This window comes from Artemia sp. Qi Xiang Cuo, chromosome 1 (assembly GCF_049724085.1).
Source record: "Artemia sp. Qi Xiang Cuo chromosome 1, ASM4972408v1, whole genome shotgun sequence".
Classification (NCBI taxonomy): Eukaryota; Metazoa; Arthropoda; class Branchiopoda; order Anostraca; family Artemiidae; genus Artemia; species Artemia sp. Qi Xiang Cuo.
Window position 1 is genome coordinate 34,600,484 of NC_142794.1, and position 25,260 is coordinate 34,625,743.

Below are 25,260 nucleotides of genomic sequence, written 5' to 3' on the forward strand. Positions count from 1 at the left end.
CGGTACAGAGTTCCATGTCTGCTAACTCTTCAGACCATGTTGTCGCAACCTTCCATGCGATGTTCCCCGGTAAGATCCCCGACGGAATGTCCCTATGTGCGAAGAAACTCACGTATCTGATCACCGATGCGCTGCATCCTTACTGTAAGCAAATGCTTGTGAAGGACATTCAGTCATATTTTGTACTAGAATATGACGAGACAACCAACAACGCTGGTATGAAAGAGTTATTGATACGTGTTCGATATTGATCCTCATACGGAAACGAAATCCAGAGCAGACATTTATGCACAAGTTTTATTGGCCACGCGACAAGTGATGACCTGTATAGGAAGATTATGTCAGCCATTGAACTGTTCATGAGTGCTCTTGAGTTTCACAAACTCAAGAACAGCAGAACGGTTCATGAGTTTCACCCAACTGTTCCAGAAAGAAGAGCCTCTCATTCATGTTCTGCTCTCAGAGATCAAAAGACTAGTTGTGACGCTTTGCAGAAGGGTCTTTACTCCAGATTTAGTGACCGAGACTGAAAATTTCTCACCAGAAATGTTGAACCTTGCTGAAAAATTTGCAGAAAAGCCCATAGTTTCAGAAAATGTGGAACGAGCTTTCGGTGAGAAAGCAACACTGAAAGACAAGGCCATTTTCTATGTCAATGTGCGAAAACATTTTATTGTGGGTATTCGCCATATTTTGAACAAATATCCTCTGGAAAAGGATGGTTTTCTAGAGGCTTTACGCTGTTTGAGTCCGATCAACATGAAGGATTCAAGAAGTATTGCAGACATAGCGGTTGTAGCACGCGAGATTGCGATTGGAGTAAGCTCAGAGGTCGCCCAGGCTGAGTGGCTGCTTTTGCGAACGGAAACTGGACCCCGTGAGGACATTACTTGGATCGATCAGTTTTGGAGCTATTATTTTGGACTGGTGAATGAGCGCGGGGACAGAAAGTACCCGGAACTTACCAAGCTTATCAAAGCGGTGCTGACGTTGTCGCATGGCAGCGCAGATTTTGAGCGTGGGTTCTCGCGTTCTGGTAAGATTCTCGGGGAAGACCAGCCCTTGATGTCTGAACGCGTTCTGGATGCGAAACTCATGGTATATTACACGTTGAGGCTGTATGGAGAAAAACCAGAACAGTTTGTTATTACAAAAAAGCTGTTGAATCTTGCACGTTCCGCACGGTCTCGGTATCAACGATATCTGGATGAAAAGAAAAAAAGAAGAGCTATCCAAGAAGGAGAAAGTAGCTTTCAACGAGAACAACAAGCGGATGTTGCAGGAAGTCCGCAAGAAAAATAAAGAAATAGAAGACCTGCGACGCAAAAGGAAAAAAAACTTAAGAGCATCAGAGCAAAAAAAGAGAACAGTAGTATATACTCTACTTCAGCAAGCGACCGATAGAATGAAGAAGGCTGCCTAGTCTAAGAGTTTCATAGACATTGCCCTAACTGTTTCTTTGCTCGAAGGAGCTATGAAGTCCAGAACAAGTGAAAGAGAGTAGATGGTGGAATCTGAGAGAATGGAGCAGTCTCTTGCAAAGAGAAAATCTGACCTCATATCGAAATTGATGCCCAAGAAGCAGCAAGAGTTATTCCAAATATTTTACCTGTATCAGACAATCGTTGGCACAGTATGTGTATCTGATTTTTTTACTGATTTTACTATTTGTACAGTTTGTATTTGAAAAAAAAAAAAATAAAATGCAAAAACTCGGGAAATGACGAATTTATGTGACCAGACATCCCACGCCATCTACCACAGATCTGATCCCGAGGACTTCCGAATCCTATAATTGGCCTATATTTGGGCCCGGGAAATCCTATAAAAATAGGACAGAGCCTATAATTTGAAACGAACCAACCTGTCCGGACCCTGCCCTAGGGATCATTGATCAGTCCCTGGAGTTGTGTTTTATTTGTGTGTATGTATTCAATAAAGTCAAAGTGAAAGCGTCAACCGCAATATTGGAGCTTTTCTTCTTTTTGGGTGAATAAGGATTTCGATTTTCCTGCTTAGAAATCAAGTGCGGTTTTCAAAATTAAACAAACAAGCGCGCACACAAATAGTTTGCAAAAATTCCTTGTGCTTCCAGGCTGAGTTTTATTCAGCACTAGTTGTTGTAGCACATCTATTTAGTAGAATTGTCTTTCCAACAGACACCAACTTAAAATTTAGGTAGGAAATTGAGATTTAAGGGCCTCTATTACAAGATACCTTGGTATATAAAAAAATCAATATTTCTTGAGTCCTTGCCATTGGCAGGTGTTTATAAATACTGATGTTTTGGTTCCATGACATAGCAGCGTTACTTTAATCGATAGACTCTGAAAATTCCCAAGTTTCTAACTGTTAAATTCTAAATTTAGCATCGAAGATAATTAATATGTTTCCTTATTTTTCATAAAACCACTGGAGATGTAATAACTAGGAGCAGATTAGGAGGTGTTTAATTACAGGACGAGGACTTATTTCAGACATCGACAGAAATGAATGGGAAAGAAACTACAAATCGAGGTCTCCCTAATCACCATCTCAATAGTTATATCTATTAATTTGTCTCTACTAAGTCTGTTTAAATTATCTTAATAAGCATTCATTAGTTTGAATATTTCACCCATATACAATGGTAGCTATTTTAAATGCACAGACAGTTAATAGTGGAGACCATAATCAAGGACCTGCATCAGGTCCTTGATTAAGAAACTGCTGTCCTTGTTTAGGGAAGATACATTTTAGTCAAAAAATTTGTCCAAGATCACACACTGTCCAAGTACTGTTTTTTTTTTTATCCTAAATCATCTTTCATGTAGTATATATGATCTGGCTGTTCTACCCACTTTCACACATTACCTCTCCAATGACTCATAGTTGTCACACTGACCTCTGCAGTAGGTTCTACCTTCTCCCTAATGGACCTCATAGATGACTTACATAGTTGCCATCTGCAACCCAAATCAAAAATAAGTTCACATTCCTTTTTACTATCTTACCCAAGAGCATGGGCGCCCATATGGGGGGGGGGGTAGAGGAGGGCTCCAGTCCCTCTGGCTGAATGATGTTGCCTTATATTTTTATATTTTGGTCTTGAAATTTCTATTATACAGCATTGAAAGTGCCGCTTACACAAAGTAAGCCCCCACCCTAACATTTAGCTTATGGGTGCCCATGCCCAAGAGAACTGTCTGAGTTGTTAACAACAGTCACTGTCTGAACCTTTTCAGTTTCATTTTCTCCCTCAGTGGTGTCTTCTCAACAAATCTCTTCACAGCCCGCTTCATTGTTTTTCTTGCTTTTGTTGCTTCAATTTCTTTCTTTTCCATCTTTCCTTGTAGCAAAGGCAGCTTCAATCTTGGCTTTCACGGATGTATCAGTGAGCACTTTCGTTCTGTACTCCTTTCTTCCTTGAAGCATTTTTTTCTTGGTGGTGCTGAGATTATGAATTTTTTGGTAACACTCCATGGCATTGGTTGCTTTTCTTAAAATGCTAACTTGAGCTTCCTCTCTTATCAGTTTACCATACTCTCATCAGTTTACCATTATACCATATCAGTATACCATACGTGGTTTTACTTGTTCTTGTGTGACTATCCTATTTCATAGTGGCTGCAAAATCACAGGGCTTACTGAAATCATTGGGTGAGAGGATGTCTGTGCAGGTAGGGATGGAGTTGGTGGTAAAACCTCTGATGAACATTGCATTTGCCACAATTTTCATGGTCTAAAAAACCTTTGGTTGGCCTGTATTTAAGAGCACAGATCTTCATTATCAAAACAATTTAGATTGAAAGTGAATATACCTTCCAAATTCCTTCTGGATGTTTCACGGTATGAAAGCTAAGGGGAAAGATTTTCCTACCAACCCAGCTGTGATATAAATGGTGACAGTTCTTATCGATGGTGTCGGTTCTCAATGAAAGAAAAATACTACTAATTATGATAATTAATTCTGTTAGGAACACATAGCTGTTATGTATTTCAACAATTATGCAAGAGTTCTGAAATGCCACAGCCATTTGGTTTCTACCAGATTTCTACTTCTCTTGATAAATAATTTCTGAGACCACACCGGGTAATCATGACAAAACAAAAAAAAAAACGTAAAGAAGAGAGAATTGAGGATAATACAAGCCAGTGAAAACGTATCTTACAATGCAAGTATTTCGGTCAAGACCTCTGTTTGAACGTCCTCAGTGCACAATATTAAAAAAAAAAATTACTGATAAAACTCCAATGATAATATAAAAAAAAACCTTAAAGCAAACACAAAAACTAAAATATGAAGACCCTCTCAAAGTAATGGTCAAAAGGGATAACTGAATAAAAATACAATACTGAATGGCAATTCAATTTTTCAATTTATGCAGAGCATTTTTAAAAACCAGTTGCTTCCCAGGTAAGATATTATCACAGATTCTGTTAGGTTGCAGAATATTATTTTGTTGAAGTATATAAAAACGGTCAGAATTAGTTAGTTCATTGTAAATGGGGCTTAAATAGATTTCTCCACTGTCTCTATTGAGAGCTACCTTTCGGGGAATATGCTTATTTTTGTATCTTAACTGCCTCCCTGAAAACTTGTATGAGACCTTTAACGGGGACAATAATGGAGGTGTTGCCAAATAAAATGAAAATGGGCAGTGGTGTTTATAGGGTTCCCTGTTCTTGCGGTTATTTCTATATTGGAAGAACCCATCAGCAGTTGGGGGCAGAGGTTGTCGAAACACGGGTCCTCAATCGAAAAAGCTTCGTGACTACGCTAAAGGCCTGAGACTTTTGCTTCTGCCTTGGCTCCACATTTCTATGACAATTCACACCATTTCATTTTATTTGACACCACCTCCATTATTGCCGCCGTCAAAGGTTTTTATATTATCTTTGGTCTTTATCAGTATTTTTTCTTTTTATTTTATTATTGTGCGCTGAGTCAAGCAGGGGGCTTGACCGAAATATTTGCATTGTTATCTATGCCTTTTTCACTGGCTTGTATTATCCTCGTTTCTCTCTTTTTTACGGATTTTTTCCTTTTTGTCACTTCTATTGATGAACAACGAAGAAGACCAGCGTCCAGCCAGCGACTCGCGAAGTTTCTAACTCGTGAATAGGCCCAAATCTGATGTATGTCTGGTTGTATATTCCAAAAAAGCAAAAAACCTCCAATCAATACTCATCTTTCAGGCCCATAACTGTTTCAACCAGTTCTTAAAAGCTTTATTTACTACTGTTCATGAAAGAGCTTGAAAAAAAATGTTAGACACCTGCACATAAATTTTTCTTTCAACATGGCATTGGATCTGTAGACGCCCTTGCAATAGTTGCTAATACTCTGCTTGATGTTTCTAGTACAGGTAGTTCACTCGCCTTGGCGATTCATGATGTTCGCCACGCCTTTGACTCTCTTATCCGCCCCCTTATGCTTTTAAGGACTGTTAAAAGATGAGTAAATTCGGCGATCATTGGGTCTCAAAGGGATATGTATGCTAAGCTGCGATTCCGTCTTAAAATCCCTCTTAAACAAGATGAAACGGCAGGCCACTGGATAGAATTATACCAGTTAAGAGAGGAGCCAGGCAATGTGCAATTGCCTCGCCTTGTTATTTCAGCAATTATGTCCCCAAAGCTCAGGACCAGTGTGAGATGTCTTATGTTTTCTTTGGCCTCGATACCTCCTTAGTCACTTATGCTGATGACATTTTTAACATTGGGACAAAATTTCTGAAACTTTTCAAAAACTGCAAGCAGAATATTTAAAATCTGGTCTTGAATTTAATGCTGCAAAGTCCAACGTTGTGCTTTTTAACTGGATAGGTCCACTTTCTCATGAAATTGTACATGGGAATTCAAAGATCTGCCCGTCTGACCAAATCGCTTATCTTGGTATTCCCAGTGGAAATACCATTTCTCATACTCGTCCTAACAGAAGTCATCAAACGCCGCATATCAACTTCCTATGCTTCCATAGTCTCTGCTAAGCTTCGTTTCAACCGCCGTTATCTCGCAACGCTGTACAAAAATGTTGCTCTCCCCCACATCCTCTACATTGCACCCTTCTGGAACATTCTTACAAATGTTGATAAATTGAAAATCCGCTCCACTTTTTCCCGTTTCGCAAAATACCTACTGAGATATTCAACTAGGGCGCGCAATTCAAGACTCATTAACAGTCTTCACATAGCAAATCCTACTACAGATGCTACTAAACTTATGGAGAAACAAAATCACAAGATTTCAAGATATGCTTGGAGCCAACTTCTTCAACTATAGTAACATTGTTATAGTTATACAGTGATATTTTGCTTTTGTTTCTCTCTTTGCAGTACTCCATCATTTTCTTTAACTACAAAGATGGGTTTTCAATAAATAATAAAAATAATAATAGAAATCTCAGAACAAAGGTATAAAAATATAAGACAGCGTCATTCAGCCAAGGGGGAGCTGGAGCCCCCCCCCCTTTTGGGCGCCCTTGAACTCCATGTTTGCACATTATGTGTTTTTATGTGAGAAGGTGGCGGAATTATCGGCTTGATCTGAAGATCGGTGTAAGAAAATATCCGACTTACCGCTCAACCATCCACTATATAAGGTTGGGTACATTGATAGTTCCAGTGCCTGAATAATGATTTTAGTTTCTAGTTATTTTTCTTCCTTCGTCAGTTGTGTTTGTCACTGTCGTATTGTCGATGATTGTTCATGAGTTTTTTTTCTTTCTTTTTCTATCTATACTCCTCTAGTGCATTTTTATAGTGTAGCGAAAGAGGGTAAAAAGAATTGTTATTATTATTAAGAAAGTTTGAATTTTTAGCCTGTCCATCTAATTTCTTTGACTTTGGAATAAAATTTTCTTGCAAATGTTGACAAAGAAATAAAAGAGATTATTGTCTCCGTAACAATCGCCTTTCATTTATAAAAGGTGAAGAAGTAAATATTTTAAGACAAGAGCTGAACTGCAATCCTTGACCACTTTGTTTGGAGAGTTTAGAGTCTTGACAGAGTAGGTGCAGCTAATATTAAAATTTATTGTTTCAAGATAGCAATGGAAGTCTGCTTCACTTTCGGCATAGCATATCGTCTTGGAATAACAAAGGGACACCAGCCACTTGCAACTCTAAGTAGTCCTAGCTGCATAAAATACGAATCCTCAACAAAATTTCAACTAGACTAATGAGGGTATGTGCTTTATTTTGAGACATTATCCAGCAAAATCAATCTTTGAGAGGCATGATTCAATACACTATAATATTTAATAAAACGATAATTCTTGTTCACAAATCACTCAGGTCTAAAACATCGACCTTAGGCTGCTCAACTGCGAGTTTTTTCGTACTTTCGGCTAGATCGACACTTTCAGAGACACGAGGTGTATCCAGTTTGGCCCAAGACATCGGTTCTGCCTTCTTCATACAAATTTCAACTTTTGTTGGAGTCATAGTCACTGAGGAGGCCTTGATGTCTATAATCTAAAAAAAGAAGCGAATTTTACACTTTGAAATTTACAAAGATCACTGGAAGTTTTATATTTTTGGAATCAGCATATAAATTATACTTTAAATCATTACATGTTCATTCCTTTTTAATTTTTCGGACTCAAGGAGCTCTAAAAATAATACGATTTCCCATAATCTACTTTATTTTTTATTTAATTAGTCTGTTTTTTCTTCGTTTTATTCATCTTCTTTTCAAATGTGAGCCCTTTAACATATATATATATATATATATATATATATATATATATATATATATATATATATATATATATGCCCCGTATATCTTATTATGTATTGTAATTTTTAATATTTCCAGTTAATTTATTTCAGCCCAAATCTCAAGATTTTTCTGCTTAGTATTTTTTACTACGTTTTCCAAATAATTCGTTTATAATTTTTTTTAAGAACATAGTTTGCACTTCAAAAAATATAAATGTTTTTACTTTTATAACTTTAATAAATCAAATAATATTAACATTTTGATTACTAAATATCAGTATATGTATATTAAACTGACAATGCACATTCATTTGTATTTTTTTTTTAAGTGCAAATTATGTTCTGGCCTTGGGAAGACATAGGGATTTTCAGCCCAAATTATGTTAAGTTGTGCTCGTTTTGAGTTTGACTCGGTTATTTATTGTAATTTCTGTTCGTTTTGGGATTCATTTGTTTATCGATGCAGATTTGCGGTAGTTCCACGCTTGGTAGATTATTTGATTTTATTTTTGCTCATTTTTTGTTAGTAGAGTTTTTTAGTTTTCTTTGAAAAACTTATTTTGTGGAAAAAGTTTTTTTTAATTAATTTCTGTTCGTTTTATATTGACAGTCTTTTCAGGGAAAAAGAAAATTATACTTTAAATCTTTTCGTTTTTTTTAAAGGAATTTACAGTTTGGCCTGCTATTTGTATACTGGAGAAACATTTTCAGCAATTTTTAACAACATACACCCTTTTAAAAATCTGGACACAAATAGTAGTGTTTAATTTCGTTTCATACCTCCTCTAGTTGACCTGAAATGGAAAACTTGATACCATTCGCAAAAAAAAAATCTGCTTATTTTCTTTGATAGCTTGGATACACTTACACTATTTTAACTTGTTTAAATCTTAAGAGCAGAAGTAGCCCCGAAAGTTTGACCATAATACCCTTATTCGTTCTTGGGATGCTGCTGAGATGCCTTATTGGGAATTAACATTAACACAATGCATTTGGAGTTAATCTTAAGGCAACATTTAGTTTTTAAACATAAAGGTAAATGGGAAGATGGGCGTGGGAGGGGGATTAGGTGCCCTCCAATCAAATTTCGACTATTAAAAAGGGCATCAGCCCTTTCTATTTTCAATCGAATGAGCCCTTTTTGAAGTTCCTACGACAACTCCTTCGATACGAAGTGCCCTGCTCTAAAGGAAAAAAATAGTAAATAATACATTGTGTCTAAACAACAACAACAATAACAAAAAAATCATACATTATACCCACATCGATGTTTACTATAAAAATGTCAAGCCTTCCAATCACTTTCGACTATTAAAAAGAGCACTAGGCCTTTCGATTTCCAATCGAACGAGCCCTTTTTGAGTTTCTACGACAACGTTTTATATAAACACCTTATATGCACCCAGGGCATAAATTACATCCCTTACCTTACGCGCTTTTGGGGCGGTTGTCACCCTGTAGGACCTCATGCCAGGAACCTACAAGAACTTGAACAATATTCCCGTCTCGAAATTTTGATTGGATGGGTCGGGGAAAGTAATGAACATGATAGTGATATTTTTCGCTCTTCAATCACTTTCAACTATTAAAACAGACACTAGCTCTTTCAACTTTCAATCAAATAAGCCCTTTTGAAGTTTGTAGCATCACACGTTCAATAAAAACCTTATATAGTCACTGGGCATAACTTAAACTTTTTACTCCGACGGCTGGGGTTGTCGTCCTATAAGACCTAATTTCCAGAACTTTCAACTACGTTGATCAAAATGGCTATCTCAAAATTTTGAATGGATGTGTTTGGGGTATGGTGCGCGTGAGAGGGGGGCTAGTTACCCTCCAATCACTTTCAACTATTAAAAAGGGCACTAGCCCTCTCAATTTCCAATTGAATGAGCTCCTTTTGAAGTTTTTACGACAACGCTATCTTTAAAAACCTTATATGCCCCCCGGGCATAACTTACAACCTTTGTCCTGGGGGCTCTGTTATCCTTAAATACATAATTTCCAGAACTTTCAACTACGTTGAAAAAATTAGCTATCTCTAAACTTTGATTGAATGTGTTTGGGGAAATGGTGGGCGTGAGAGGGGGGTCACCACTCACTTTCGACTATTAAAAAGGACAATTTCCAAACAAATGATCCCTTTTTAAAATTTCTACAACAACTTTCTATATATACCTTCTATGCCCCGAGGGCATAACTTAATACCCTTGCACTGAGGGCTCTGAGGGGGTTATCATCCTAAAAGACCTGATTTCCAGAACTTTCGACTACGTTGAACAAAATGGATATCTCAAAATTTTTATTGGATGTGTTTGGGGAAATGGTGGGCGTGAAAGGGGGGTTAGTTTCCCTTCAATCACTTTCGACTATTAAAAGGGCATTAACTCTTTCAGTTTCCAATTGAATAAACCCTTTTGAATGAGCTGTTTTTACAACATCGCTTTCTATAAAAAATTTACATGCCCCCAAGGGTATAACATCACACCCTTGCCCTGAGGGTTGTGGGGAGGGGAGGGGTTGTCATTCTTAAAGACTTAATTTCCAAAACTTTCAACTACGTTGAATAAAATAGCTAACTAAAAATTTTGATTGGATGTGTTTAGGGAAAAGGTGGGCGTAAGAGGGGGGTTAGTTGCCCTCAATTCACTTTTGACTATTGAAAAGGGCACTAGCCCTTTGAATTTCCAATCGAAAGAGCTCTTTTTCAAATTTCTACGACAAAAATGTCAACAAAAACTTATATGCCCCCAGGGCATAGCTTAGAACCCTTGCACTGAAGACGGTGGGGGGGGGAGTGTCCCGGTCAAAGGTATAATTTCCTGAACTTTAAACTGCGTGAAACAAAATGGCTATCTCAAAATTTTTATTGGATGTGTTTGGGGAAAAAGTGGGCGTGAGAGGGGGTTAGTTGCCCTCAAATCACTTTCGACTGTTAATCAGGGCACTAGCCCTTTGAATTTCCAATCGAATGAGCCCCGTTTTCAAGCTTCTACGACATAGATTTCAATAAAAACCTTGTATGCCCCCAGGGCATAACTTATGACCCTTGCCCTGAAGACTGTGGGGGGATTGTCCTGCTCAAAGGTGTAATTTCCTGAACTTGAAACTGCGTGGAACAAAATGGTTATCTCAAAATTTTGATTGGATGTGTTTGGGGAAATGGTGGGTGTGGAAAGGGTTTTAATTGCCTTCCAATCCCTTTCGACTATTAAAAAGGGCACTAGCCATTTCAATTTCAAATAGAATGAGCATTTTTTGAAGTTTCTACGACAACGCCTTTCATAAAAACCTTATATGCCCCCAGGGGATGACTTACAACCCTTGCCCTGAGGCCTGTGGGGGAGTTTCATCCTCAAAAACATAATTTCTATCTGGAAATCAACTACGCTGAACAAAATTGCTATCTAAAAATTTTGATTGGATGTGTTTGGGGAAAAGGTGGGCATCAGTGGGGGATTAGTTGCCCTCGAATCACTTTTGACTATTAAAAAGGGCACTAGCCCTTTGAATTTCCAATCGACTGAGCCCTTTTTCAAGTTTCTACGACAGAGATTTCAACAAAAACATATATGCCCCCAGGGCATAACTTATAACCCTTTCGACTATATTACTGTCGACTATTAAAAAGGGCACTAGCCATTTCAATTTTTAATTGAATGGGCCCTTTTTGAAGTCTTACGACAACACATTCTATAAAAACTTTATATGCCCCCAGAGCATAACTTACAACCCTTGTCCTGAGGGCTGTGAGGGGGTTGTCATCCTCAAAGACCTAATTTACAGAACTTAAAACTACGTTGAATAAAATGGCTATCTCAAAGTTTTGATTGGATGTGTTTGGGGGAAAAGGTGGGCGTGAGAGGGGGATTAGTTGCCCTCCAATCACTTTTGACTATTAATCAGGGCACTAGCCCTTTGAATTTCCAATCAAATGAGCCCTTTTTCAAGCTTCTGCGACAAAGATTTCAATAAAAACCTTGTATGCCCCCAGGGCATAACTTATGACCCTTGCCCTGATGACTGTGGGGGGATTGTCCTGCTCAAAGGTATAAATTTCCTGAACTTGAAACCGCGTGGAACAAAATGGTTATCTCAAAATTTTGATTGGATGTATTTGGGGAAATGGTGGGTGTGGAAGGGGTGTTAATTGCCTTCCAATCCCTTTCGACTATTAAAAAGGGCACTAGCCATTTCAATTTCCAATCGAATGAGCCCTTTTTGAAGTTTCTACGACAACGCGTTCTATAAAAACCTTATATGCCCCCAGAGCATGACTTACAACCCTTGCCCTGAGGGCTGTGGGGGAGTGTCCTCCTCAAAAACGTAATTTCTATCTGGAAATCAACTACGCTGAACAAAATGGCTATCTAAAATTTTGATTGGATGTGTTTGGGAAAAAGGTGGACATGAGAGGGGGGTTAGTTGGCCTCAAATCACTTTCGTCTATTGAAAAGGGCACTAGACATTTGAATTTCCAATCGATTGAGCCCTTTTTTAAGTTTCTACGACAAAGATTTCAATAAAAACTTATATCCCCCAGGGCATAACTTATAACCCTTTCGACTATATTACTTTCGACTATTAAAAAGGGCACTAGCCATTTCAATTTCTAATTGAATGAGCTTTTTGAAGTTTCTACGACAACACGTTCTATAAAAACTTTATATGCCCCCAGGGCATAACTTACAACCCTTGTCCTGAGGGCTGTGAGGTGGTTGTCATCCTCAAAGACCTAATTTCCAGAACTTAAAACTACGTTGAACAAAATGGATATCTAAAAATTTTGATTGGATGCGGTTGGGGAAAGGTGGGCATGGGAAGGGGGTTAGTTGCCCCTCAATCATGTTTGACCATTAAAAAGAGGTCTTGCCCTTGCGAATTCAATTAGAACCAGCGTTTTTTCGACGTATCTATGCCTATACTTTGTGTAAGACCCTTTTATGCAACCTGAGTCTAATTTAAAGCCCTTGCCCTGAAGGCTGTGGGGGAGTGTCCTCAAAAAATAATTTCTACCTGGAAATCAACTACGCTGAACAAAATGGCTTTCTCAAAATTTTGATTGGATGTGTTTGGGGGAATGATGGGCGTCGGGGGGGGGGGGGGGGCTAGTTGCGCTCCAATAACTTTTGACTATTGAAAGGGTCACTAGCCCTTTGAACTTCCAATCGAATGAGCCTTTTTTGAAGTTGCTATGACAACGCCTTCTATAAAAACCTTATATACCCCAGGGAATAACTTACAAATCTTGCCTTGAAGGCTGTGGGGGAGTGTCCTCCTCAAAAAAATAATTTTTATGTGGAAATTAACTACGTTGAACAAAATGGCTATCTCAAAATTTTGATTGGATATGTTTCGGGAAATGGTGGGCGTGGAAGGGGTGGTAGTTGCCTTCCAATCACTTTCGACTATTAAAAAGGGCACAAGCTACTCCAATTTCAAATTGAATAAGCCCTTTTCGAAGTTTCTACGACAACTTCTTCGATACGAAGTGCCCTACTCTAAAGGATAAAAAATAATAAATGATACACTGTGCCAAGATCGTTCTTATAGGCCCTCAGGGCAAAACTTAAAACCCTTGCCCCGAGGGTTGTGGGGGAGTGTCCTCCTCAAAAAACGTATTTTCTATCTGGAAATCAACTACGCTGAACAAAATGGCTATCTCAAAATTTTGAGTGGATGTGTTTTGGGGAATGATGGGCGTGGGGGGGGGCTAGTTGCCCTCCAATCACTTTTGACTATTAAAAAGGGCACTAGCCACTCCAATTTCCAATCGAATGAGCTTTTTTTGAAGTTTCTACGACTTCTATAAAAACCTTATATGCCCCCAGGGCACAACTTAAAACCCTTGCCCCGAGGGTTGTGGGGGAGTGTCCTCCTCAAAAACATATTTTCTATCAAGAAATAAACTACGCTGAACAAAATTGATATCTCAAAATTTTGATTTGATGTGTTTGCGGGAATGATGGGCGTTGGGAGGGAAGGCTAGTTGCTCTCCAATCACTTTCGACTAATAAAAAGGGCACTAGCCAGTCTAATGTCCAATCGAATGAGCCCTTTTCGAAGTTTCTACGACAACTCCTTCGATACGAAGTGCCCGGGTATAGAGAAAGAAGAAGAAAAATAAATAATACACTGTGCCCACATCGTTCTTTACTTAGGCAGCACTATCGCGCTGCCTATGATAACAGTTAAAATACATATTTAATAGTAGCAGTTTTGACAAAACTTTTGGTTTGACAGATCTTCTTGTGGTTGAATGAGGCTTATCCCAGTTGTAACTGAAACTCTAAAAAATAGTAATTCCATAACGACAGATATATCAAAGGAATTGACTTTTATGCTGATTCCAAACATATAAAATCCATGAAGTCTAATATTACACATCAAAAGCTAAGAGCCTGAAAAAAATTTGCCCAATTTTCGAAAACGAAGGAAATAGTCCCAAAAGATCAAGCGATCTTAATGAAAATCACACCATCAGTTTCGGCATATCAGAGAACACTGCAAACCGATCTGCAAAAACATGGAATTTTTTCTCTTTTTTTTTTGCTTGAAGAAAGATCATGGATGCCTGTTAATTTGTTTTTTGTTTTAATTTATTCCGAGGGTGTTAGTATCAAAGCAATGGTCCTAGAAGATCGGGAAAGGGTCATTCTAACGAAAATCAAACTTTCTAGTACCCTTTTTGAGTGAACAAATTACTTGAGGGCAACTTACCCCTTAACACGCCCCCTTTTTTGCCCAAATACATCCGATCAAAATTTTGAGATAGCCATTTGATTCAGCATAGTTGAAAGGTACAAAAAAAAAATTGCCTTTAAGGATGACATGACTACCCATAGTCCCTAGGGAACACTGTAAGTTACGCAATTACCAATAGTATTTGGTAATACTATTGGTATTATAATAACAATAGTATTTGTTATTAGGAAATAGACGGAATTTTTCTTTTTTTTGAGGGGGGGGAGAGAATTTCTCATGGGAAATTTTACACAGGGGGAATGAAATTCCTGGTATGATTTGAGGAAATGGTCAGAAAATTATTCCGTATATAAGGGTAGCTGCCCCTATCTTAGCCCTTGCTCTTTACGCTAGAGTTTGACCTTAAGAAAGACTGCTCAAACACAAGGGCCTTTGAATTTGAAGAAGTATTTTAAATAACTTTAATACTATAGCATAAAGAGCGAGAGTCGAGGAAGTGGCAGCCCCCCTTATATACGGAATAATTTCTGTTAAATCAAGTTTCGAAGTTGTTCTTTACTTTAGTTGAAAAAACTTGCTTTTTTATTTAATAGCACACTAAAGAGCCTCTAGATTCGGATAATTTTGTATTCATCAGCATTTTTTTTTTCTTCAGTAGAATTTAAGATAATCAAGTACTGCATAGCCTTTTCGAACTAGATGTAAATCTTTTCACAAATAGTTTTGCATCCAGGGGGCCTGGATTCTCTCCTGAAATCTCTAGAAGATAATTTATTATGCGTTTAACAAAATTCACAAGTTCTTTCAAATACCCCGCCCCGGAAGAAATCCTTGTATAAGGTCCTGAAACAGAGGTAACTGAAAATCTAGGTGAAAATCAAACTTAGCCCTCATTAGGAGAAGCTAAATATACATTAGGCATTGTCACTTTTCAACTTCTTGTTATGTTTCTTCGTATTTGATAACGGTGGGGTTTATTTCCTCTTCTGAACTAAACACCACAGTTACGAAATTCTGAATTAAACAATGCACTAACAAAATTCCTAATTAATTTCATTCAAGACGCGTTTATCTATTAATTTTCAGTCACTTTCAGTTTAACTGCATACCAGCCCCCTTCCCCCTAATACTCGGGTATAGCCCTAGGCTATATACTACAGAAAAATAAGTACAGAACATAATACTGACCATCAAAATCAACTCTTTTGTACATCCTAGGACTATGTCAATGCATTAGGAAGGCCTCCCTCCTAAGGTCTGTCTAGGATGGAAATCCAATCAAGCAATGATTTTGTTATTTTAATATTCAGTTCAAAAGAGGGGGAAAACTGAACTATTTTTCTATCTAGTTTGGAAGCAAGATTACCTTTGCGCCAATATTACCACTTTTTATATTCCCTTGGAATTTAATCGTATCCTAGCCCCCGTCCCTCCAATGCCTGGATATAGCCCTATCCCAAACACTAAGTTTGTCGACTTTGTTGTTTTGCATTATTTTTCTTACTTATTTAATTTCTTAGACCACACTGCTTTTCCACTTACGAAAAATTAAGCAAGAAAAAACGGGTTTTAATTTGTATAAAGCAGTGAATACAATAAAATAAACACTTAATTAAAGAAAAATACTCCAAATATTTTGGCCCCACGTCCGGGAGCCTTTCTTAACGGAACAAAAAAAAGGAAAGAAAAAAATGAAACAAAAAATGTTCTTTTTAAAAACCTGAACTTACATAAAAAAAAAAAAATATATATATAAATAAATAGGAAACAAAACTCACATATTAAATAAACACTTCCATTCACTGGCGTATAAACAAAATCGAATGTCTATATTGATTCAAACACGCCTCCTCACAGTATATAAATGGAACGTTCCATTAAGATGACTAAGAATCAAAAATCTAACCTTCATTTAAGAAGATACTATAAAATCAGCAAACTTGGCTATGTCAAGGCATTAGGGGGAGTGAACTGCGATGCAGTTAAGCCAGAAGGAATTGTGATAATCAAATAAATATGTTATTATAGTGTTTAGTTCAGAAGAGGATGGACTGCACTGTTCCTTAAAGATACGGCAAATAACAAATATTCGTAAAGAGTTTTGTTTATCTTATATAAATACATATTAGAAACTTCTTTTTTCGACTTGTGCAGCATTTTTCTGTGTGTTATAGAGTGTTTCTAGCTTTTTTTGAAGAAGGAGGGGATGGGAAAATAAAATTTAAGCTAATAAACTTACCCCACGAAGCTCCAGGTCTAAGTCAAACGAAGAGTTTTCCTTGGGAAAAAATACTGAAGCTTTTAACCTGATAGGATTGGCTTTGACTATTGTTCTATGGGGATCGTAATTCTTACAATAAATAGCAACAACGACTTGTCCTCCTGTTTGATGCCAATCATATCGACAAACACATTTGTTCTGGTCATCCGTATCCTGAAAATACGTTTAAGTACCATTAATCCAAACAAAGCATACAAAAAAGCATCATACACGAACCATTCTCTAACCAAATCTCTTGCTGAGTTAACTTGATCAAGAAAAATTTACATTAGGCTGGCAAAGACTACCAAAGTTGTAAACTGAATACGACGCATTCGACAATTTTGGCCAAGCTCGGTCGTGGCTTGGAAACTTTTTAAGTAGAGAAAAACGATCGCTGGTTTTGACTATTTTTCAAACTACCACGCGGAAAAGATTTTTTTCCTTTTTATTTTCCCTCTTAAATACAGTGGTACCTCGGTACACGCCCCTAATTCATTCCAGACCTTCGATGTATAACAGAAAGGGTGTGTATCAAACAAGTTTTTCCCGGAAGCAATAAAGAGAAACTAATTCATCCGTTCCGCAGAAAAGAACAACCTACTGTTGTTAATATATCATCGAATAAAACCAAAATACTAAAATAAGTAAATGGAACAGTATGGTCGTTAAATAAAAGATTATTTAACATCACTTTACCTTGTTGATTAGAATATAATGCCTGAAAAACTTTTCGACAATTTCGGCAAGGAAAATCCCGTGTTAACTAGTATTATTAAATTAGGTCAATATTAAGGTAATACTAATACCAGAATACAAAAATAAGTAAATGGACAAGTGAGATAGATAACCAAATGAATATTTAGCCCTACTTTACCTTGTAGACAAGTCTAACGTTGGCCATGTATGTTGAGGAGGAGGAGGAAATTTTAAACCTTGGGGGGGGGGGACTCTGCTGCTAATAAATATTCACGAATCTCATATGTCGATGATTTTATTCCTTCTCGTTTCTGTTTTTTTTTTCTCCCAGTTGGACTTTGTTTAAGCTCGGTACCAGGGGCCCAAATCACTACGGGGCAGGAAGCAGTCTCTCCCTCCAGACATAATTTTACCCCAAGATTTTGGTTTGCCCTTTCCAGCAGTTTGGACTATAGAGAATTTGTCTGATTTATTTTTAATCATGATCACATCTTACTTTTATGTTATCTACCTTATTTTCCATACAATATCAATTGTCTGCTGCTCAATTCGGGTTAATTCTATCTTCTATTGGATTTTCGCTAGTTTAATCCACTTTGGGTTGTTAATTAAAATATGAGTTTATCCTCTCCAGGATTTTTTTCATTTTACGTCAACTTTCATCAGGTTTGGGCTTTTACTAAAAATCTGACTAAAAAACTTAGCTTCTGCCTCCTCTGTAGAAATTTTCGGAAATTTGACAGTGTATAATGCTATGATTCCCAACGTGGGGCGCAAGCCCCACCGATGGGGCATGGCAATATTTAGACAGGTCATGGGCAGGACGTGCACTTTTTGGCTGACTATACTTAAGAGCCTTAGTTTTGAAAAAAAAAATTTATGTGAATGACATCCCATTCATAAGCATTTAAAGAGCAAAATAGATACATGATAGTATTTTAATAACGTCATGCATTGCACAAAAGGTGATTTACACAGACAGCGTTTTTCATTAGCATAAAATATGCCTAAAGGATGACCTCAAAAAAAGAACAAGCTAATGGCTTTTAAAGCTTTCTTCAGGTGAATTCATGTAAAACTTTGAAGAATAAAATCGAAATTTGACGGGGGGAGGGCATCAGGATTTTAGAAATGCCTAGGTGGTGCAAGGCCCGAAATCGTTTGAGAACGACTGGTCTAATGATTCCGGACAGGGCTATCACAGCTTGTTTGGACTTCCTTGGGGTGGTACGCCTCTGCAAAATTGTTAACTAGCTCCTTCACAACTCGAGTTCTTTTTCAGGCACTGCACCTGGCCACAAATTTCTCAAAGCTAAATTCAACTTCCTCCCTGACTTTATCAGTAAGAGCTATGGCATAGAGAATGGTAAAACTACTTTCCTTAAATACTCTATGGCTTATATCTGTGCCACGTGTAATTTCAAACCATATTCCACCCTCCAATTCTTATTTAGTACTTGACCACGAATTTCTTAACACAGAGTGTGTCGTCCTGAAGGAAATTTCCTACCGGGCTTTATCAGTAGGAACTATGGCACGGACAATAGTAAAAATATTTCCTTAAATTGCCGAAAGTTTAATTCTACATCACATGTTGCTTCAAACCATATTTCACACTCCAATTTTTTTCCAGTCACAGCACCTGGCCGCAAATATCTCCATGCAGAGTTCATTGTTCTGAAGGAAACTTCTCCTAGGCTTCATCAATAAGAGCTACGCAATGGAGAATAGTAAAAAGGTTTTGCTTAAAATCCTTCTACGACACATATTGCTTCAAAACATAGTTAACACTCCAAGCATTTTTCTAGTTGCTGCACATAGCCACAAAGATCTCCCCGCAGAGTTCACTTTTCTGAAGGAAACTTCCCCTAGGCTTTATCAATAAGAGCTATGGGATGGACAATAATAAAATGGCTTTTCTTAGATTCTACAGGGCTTAATTCTGTGTCACAAGCCATTTCAAATCATATTTGAAATAATTCTTTGGTGCATAATTTTTTAAAATATTTCGGCAAAGGGATATTCAAACAATAGACTTTTTGGATACCCCTAATTTTTTCTAAAAAGCCATCTAAGACGACGTAAGTTTAAAATATAATTTTCAGTTGACTATTATCGAGGTCAAAAACCGTTTATGGGTCATAAGTGAAAGTGCATCAGAAAATTGGTATTACTAAATTGAAATAGAGTTCAATAAGACCGACAGACTGTTTTTTCTGGCTAAAAAACATAAAAGGTGCAATTCTAATTGAACGTATTAGTTCATCATTTTTTAAACCCTCTTTTTTTGGCAAAAGCGGTGTTTTAGTACATATGCTTTTGTCTAATGGTTTGGAAAAGTTTACCAGTACGGTTCCCAAGTTGGATCCAAAAAGGCAATCAGACTTGTACTATTACCCAGGGTTTTTGTGATTTTTTTTTTTTGAAGCTTTTCTGTCCCAAACACCAACGACTCAATAATAATTATAAAAAAATATGACACAATGGGCACCATAGAACCAAAGAAGATTTACATTTTGGATTAAGCATACAAAACTGCACTAATAAACTTGTTTAAACAGTTATGAAAATTTCCTTCCATCCCAATTTTTTTTTTTTTTTTTTTTTTTTTTTTTTTTTTTTTTATTGGGAGCTTTGAAATATTAACCCTGTCTTGGCTCTGACCTCTAATCCTAGCCCATTATGTTCACTTAAAATTAACACTTTTCACTACGTTAGGGATGAGTTCACGGTCGCCCCCTTATGGGCAACCTAGTAAAGAATGAATTCTTGCTCGTAGTAACCGACAGTTTAAAAGCGCGTTTTGAATAAAAAAAACAACAACATAAAACGGTCAAGTAAGGAAGAATCTCCACTTGAAGCTGATTCAGAGATTGTAACTATTAGTTCGATTAAACTTAATGATAAGTTCATTGCAAAAACAAATTTATGGGGATTTCTGGTCAGATCGAAACGAAAGCTGCACCATTGGAATCTCCATAGCCAAAAAAACCTCATATAGGAGAGTTACAATCCCCCATCTCCAGCAACAAGAAAAAATAACTCTTCGTATAAGAAGCATTGATGCGTCGCATTCTTTTTATTCTGCTTTGTTTTTTTATCAGCGCTAGTAGGAAAATGAAATATTAAACAGAGATTTTTAAGGGCTGATTTGAAAGAAAATTCTAAATCCGGTGCCTTTTGTAATTAAGAAAAAAATAATATTAAGTAAAATATAATTTTTCACAAAAACTACATCTTCATATGCAAGATGATATACTAATCTTTTGACCAGGGGTATGATGTCATAGTTGAGTGACTCTGCTGCTTGATTCCCTGTAATTCGTTCTTTAATGAGTCAAACTAAGCAAAAACCAAAGGCTTTTTCCTGTGTGTGATAGCTTTGGATGTAATATTTATTAATTAAAAACGAAGATAAATTACTTGAGGAAAATTTTAATTTTTTAAAAGTTTTAATTGAATGGCAAACAGCAAACATGCAACAGGAAGAAACGATTCGTGCTATTTAAAATACAAGAGTATATATAATTTGGGCTATATATTTCCGCATAGGGGGGTATGGGAAAAGTGAAGCAGTCCAAATTTCGGACTGCTATAGAGTAAGATACCCAGTAGTCGTACAGCTAATCATGACTTCAACAGTTAAACCACTGAAAAATTTCTGTTAGATCAGCACGAAATTTGACTATTTCACCAATGAATTTGTCTAAATTTTCTTAAAAAAGAATTTGTTTATCTTGAATATTTCAGCCATACAAAATGCTGGTTTATTTAAAAAGCGACCAATTTTATTTGATACTGACGAAGAAAACTATACTGGCGTGTTCTGAAAAGTGTCTATAGATCCGGAAGATAAAGACGCTGAAATATCCCAAGAATGGGATGAGCTGGTTTTCACAGGGTAGAAGCTGCTTAAAAAGACCTCTAAGAGAAGAAAACTTGAAACCATGGGCTTTGATTGTGAATTGTAAACTTTTATCCTTATTTTTTCTCAAGTCAAAAAGGTCAAGTAAAGACAATAGAATAAAAGACATGGCAAAAAGTATCCATGTTTCTGAAGGGGGACTGGGGTTACTCATTTTAATCTGTTCAGAGCGTGGTTGCAGCGGTAGATATAACCTACCCTAGTAAAGGATGAACCTCAGCCAATGATAACCCAAAATTATTTATTTTGAAAGCAAATCGAAGTAAAAAGTAAACCGTTGGAATCGCCACGGCTGTAAACCCAATTAAGGAAACTTGAACAACAAGGGAAATATTTTTTTTTGCATGGGAAGCACTGATGTTCCTTCTTCACTTTTAGCAGGATACTGGCACATCATAGAGAGCTGTTTAAAGGCTCATTTTAAAGTAAATTCCTATATCTAGTTCCTTTTGAAATTAAAAAAGAACACAATAGGCTATTTAAAATAAAATCAATTTTTGAAAAAAAACTGCATCTTGACAGACAAGATGGTGAATTGAGTCATAATCGTAAGTTACAACCATAAATGACGTTATGGTTAAATACTTTACAGGATGCCCTAGGTAGCAATGACAAGGTGGTTCGTTCTTAATGCCAATAAAGATCCACTCAGGTTCGACTGTTACAGGGGGAGGGTAGAATATTTTAAAGGATAAAGCGTCCAGCCCAAGGTTATGTTTAAACCCCAAAAATAGTTCAAATTCCCCCAGGCATCCTTTAGATAACTGCGATCTCACTGATGTTCGTATTTAACTTACTAATAAGGATTCAATGCTAACTTTCCATTATTTGCAGATCTCGTTTTTCTTTTCTTTATGTATCACCTTGGTTGGTAGGACAAAAATATTAATTTTTTCTGTAATATTTTTTTTTTTGCTTTAAAATTTACTTATTTTCCTGTTTGTTCTGAAAAAGATTTAGTTTTTGTTACCTCTGTGTGCAGTTTCCAGCATATTAAAAGTAGATGTTTATGGCTCATGCTGAATGTCTTCAAGATCACTTTATGCAGACTCGGTCACCTCTCACCGATTACTTTAGGACATTGATTATAGTTGATGTTTTATCTCTAAACCTTTAGTTGAGCCAAATTATTATCGTATTTCCTAAACCAAGAAATACAATCAAGAGATAACCTAGTTTTTCCTCGCTAAAGACTCAGCAGGATATTTGCCTCATTGTAACTATCCTAGTTGGCCTTGTTAGCTTCTAAGAAGAGATTTCGCGGCCAAGTTTGGGACCACGGGCTTGCGCCCTTAAAAGACCGTGACACAGAAAGAATTAAAACACCTGGAGCCGGTCTCTATTACAACACTATTAGCACAATGGTTAGAATTTTACCACTAAAGCATAGTCTTCAAAAAGAAGGAGAAAAGTTAAAATGTAACGCAAAATCACATATAACCTCTCATTCTTTGAAGCTGGAGCGTGTGAAAATATTCTTACCTTTTTCTTTTTCCAAACATGAGATCCGCTCTCGCATCCTGCTTGGTCAAGAAAAGCTTGAAAGTCAGTAGTTTTCCTTTTACAGCATGACCAGTATTTCAAACCTTCATGAAATATTGCCACTCCAGGGTGGTGAATACATTCCCACTCGTTTACGTGGGGCCCAAGATACTCCTAAATCAAAATCAAATTTTTTGCTTATGACAGAATGGCTGCTTTAATTATAAAATACCTTAAACTACAAATTTGTCACATTGTCATTATTTGAATTGTTTAAATAGTATTCTAAATAAAAAAAAAGATAAGTTTTGAGCTACAATCTCCCAAATATCCATAACCAAAGTCCAATTCACATGAAAACTTGGCTAGACATCAAAGCGTGGGTATAATCACCATCTATCATTCATAATATGTTTCCCCTTGATGTGTCATAATTTGTTCACTTTAGACCCTGATTGGTCTAAAGTAATGATGGCTAGGATTTTTTGTCTAGCTAAGCACACGTGTGAACATGGCTTAAAGTAATCGCTCCCCTCGAGTAAAAATTTCATAATATTAGAAAGTAATTACAAGACTGCTTTTCCATTACAATTATAATCTTTTGTCTGGTAAAAAGGTGACCAATAAAGTGAATTGGTTCACTATCAGCCAAGGCCGTACCTAGGATTTTGTTTTCGGGGGGGGGGGGGGGGGGGTTACTCAAAGATATTTTTTCGGGGGAGAAGGGGGGGGGGTACACAAAAAACCTCAAAAAACGCATAAAAAATGTGTTTACATCCATTTTTGTTACGTTTTATGAGTCAGACAAACATATCGGGGGGGGGGGGGTCAACCCCCCCCCCGGGTGCGGCCTTGCTATCAGCTAATCTACGAAAAGGCATACATAAAGCAAAAGAAGGGATTAAACTATGTTGGGCCATCGGAGATCAAACAAAATAAAAAAAACAAGTAAAAGAAGAAAAAATGAACCTAAAAGATATTTGTGAACTATGCTATTGATGTTTTCATATAATAACAAAACTGCGCATTGCAATGATTTTAGAGAGAAAAAGAGGGAGAATAGCAGATAAAATACGCATTATATAAAAAATATTCGTGGATCAGGAGGTTTTTATTGGACGAGGGAATTCTGGAGCCTCTATTCCCTATCCCTTTGAGTGCATGCTTATAAGAGAGCTTTAACAAATATAAAAGATGGAAGGAGGATTTTTCCTTTAAATGACAACAAACACCACGCACCTTTTTCCTTTTACAAAATAAAGGATCAACCAGGATCAGGTCTTTGAAACAGTGGACAAAAAAAAAGAAAAAAAGAGCAACAGAAGTTTCAAGTCTAAAAAGGCATCAACTAGAATATGTATAGACGCAATTGTGAGTTTGACCTTCACTCAACACAGCTTGAGTCAGATTAAAATAGAATCAATTTAATACTGAGTATTTGCTCACCATGTAGAAGAACGCAGAACTTGACGAAAAAGCATGTACTTTTTCTAAGTAAGCTATTCAGAAGTCGACAGTTTTAAAATCAATAGCTGTTAGAAATTAAATTTCCCTTGACATACAGCTTTTCTTCTTCCCTGGATGTCTATTTAGCAACATATTAAATTGACAATAAATTCTATTGTTTCTATTTCTGATTATCTCTTTCTTTGGTGTTTCTTTTGTTTTTTCAAAAAAGCTACTCTTCACTTCTACATTCCAGCCTTTGAGGATGCATTTTTTTTTAGTATTTTTTTTCCCTTGAGCGATTTTGTGTTTTTTATTACCAGTAAAATGATTGATCGGTTGAATGACTGATTTCACAGTCTTTTTTTTTGCCCGCCCACTGAAGTAGGTAATTCTCTAAAAAACAACAAAGAGAGAAAAAAAATCAATGAAAAAACAACAAACGAGACTGCGGCCAGTAGAGAGAAAAGATAAATAACTAAAACGACGCGGATATTTCGCCTGTATGAAAACAAGGCCTCTTCAGCACAGGAGAAACAAAGATAAAAAAAAACTACAATAATCTAAAAACAACTTAAACCCCAACCAGTATTAACAAAATACAATTGTTGCAACTTATCCACGTAGGTCACAGAAGCTAATAGAGTAACTTTGATGAGAACACCAAAGCAACATAAACCAAAACAGTTGGATGAAGAAGGTATATTCATACTTTTAGTTTCTAGTAGAATATATTATGAACATTTGCTTATCGATTTGTGTTAAAAAAAAGAGTTGGATTCCCATTGCAATATTTTGTTTGGTATTACTACTACTACTGATAAGTCACCGCAGCATTTAGCCACCTAAGTCCAACGCAGCTGTGAAGGCTCCATTTCAAGCCTACACTGTTCACAGCTGCGGTTTTGACTCCATCCCAAGTAGTTCCTATTTCCTGTAAATCGGTTCTCTGTGCTGTTCCTACTTTCCATTTCGCCCCAACTGGATGGCCAAAACGTACGATTTTCGGCAGTGCATTCTTCATCTTTAAAAAAATGTAA

General features: G+C 36.8%; 1 protein-coding gene across 1 annotated transcript in view; it reads right to left on the minus strand.

The window, feature by feature from the left end:
• Positions 1-7,162: 7,162 nt before the first annotated feature.
• The window catches only part of mora (cysteine and histidine rich domain containing protein), a 36,069-nt gene continuing 17,971 nt past the window's right edge, over positions 7,163-25,260 (minus strand). Inside the window, exons 4-6 of the mRNA XM_089094586.1 lie at positions 22,775-22,948; positions 16,648-16,842; positions 7,163-7,457 (exon numbers count right to left, since the gene is read on the minus strand). Of these exons, the coding sequence (XP_088950712.1) occupies positions 7,263-7,457; positions 16,648-16,842; positions 22,775-22,948 (564 nt within the window). The 3' untranslated portion in view covers positions 7,163-7,262. The remainder of the gene's footprint in view (positions 7,458-16,647; positions 16,843-22,774; positions 22,949-25,260) is intronic.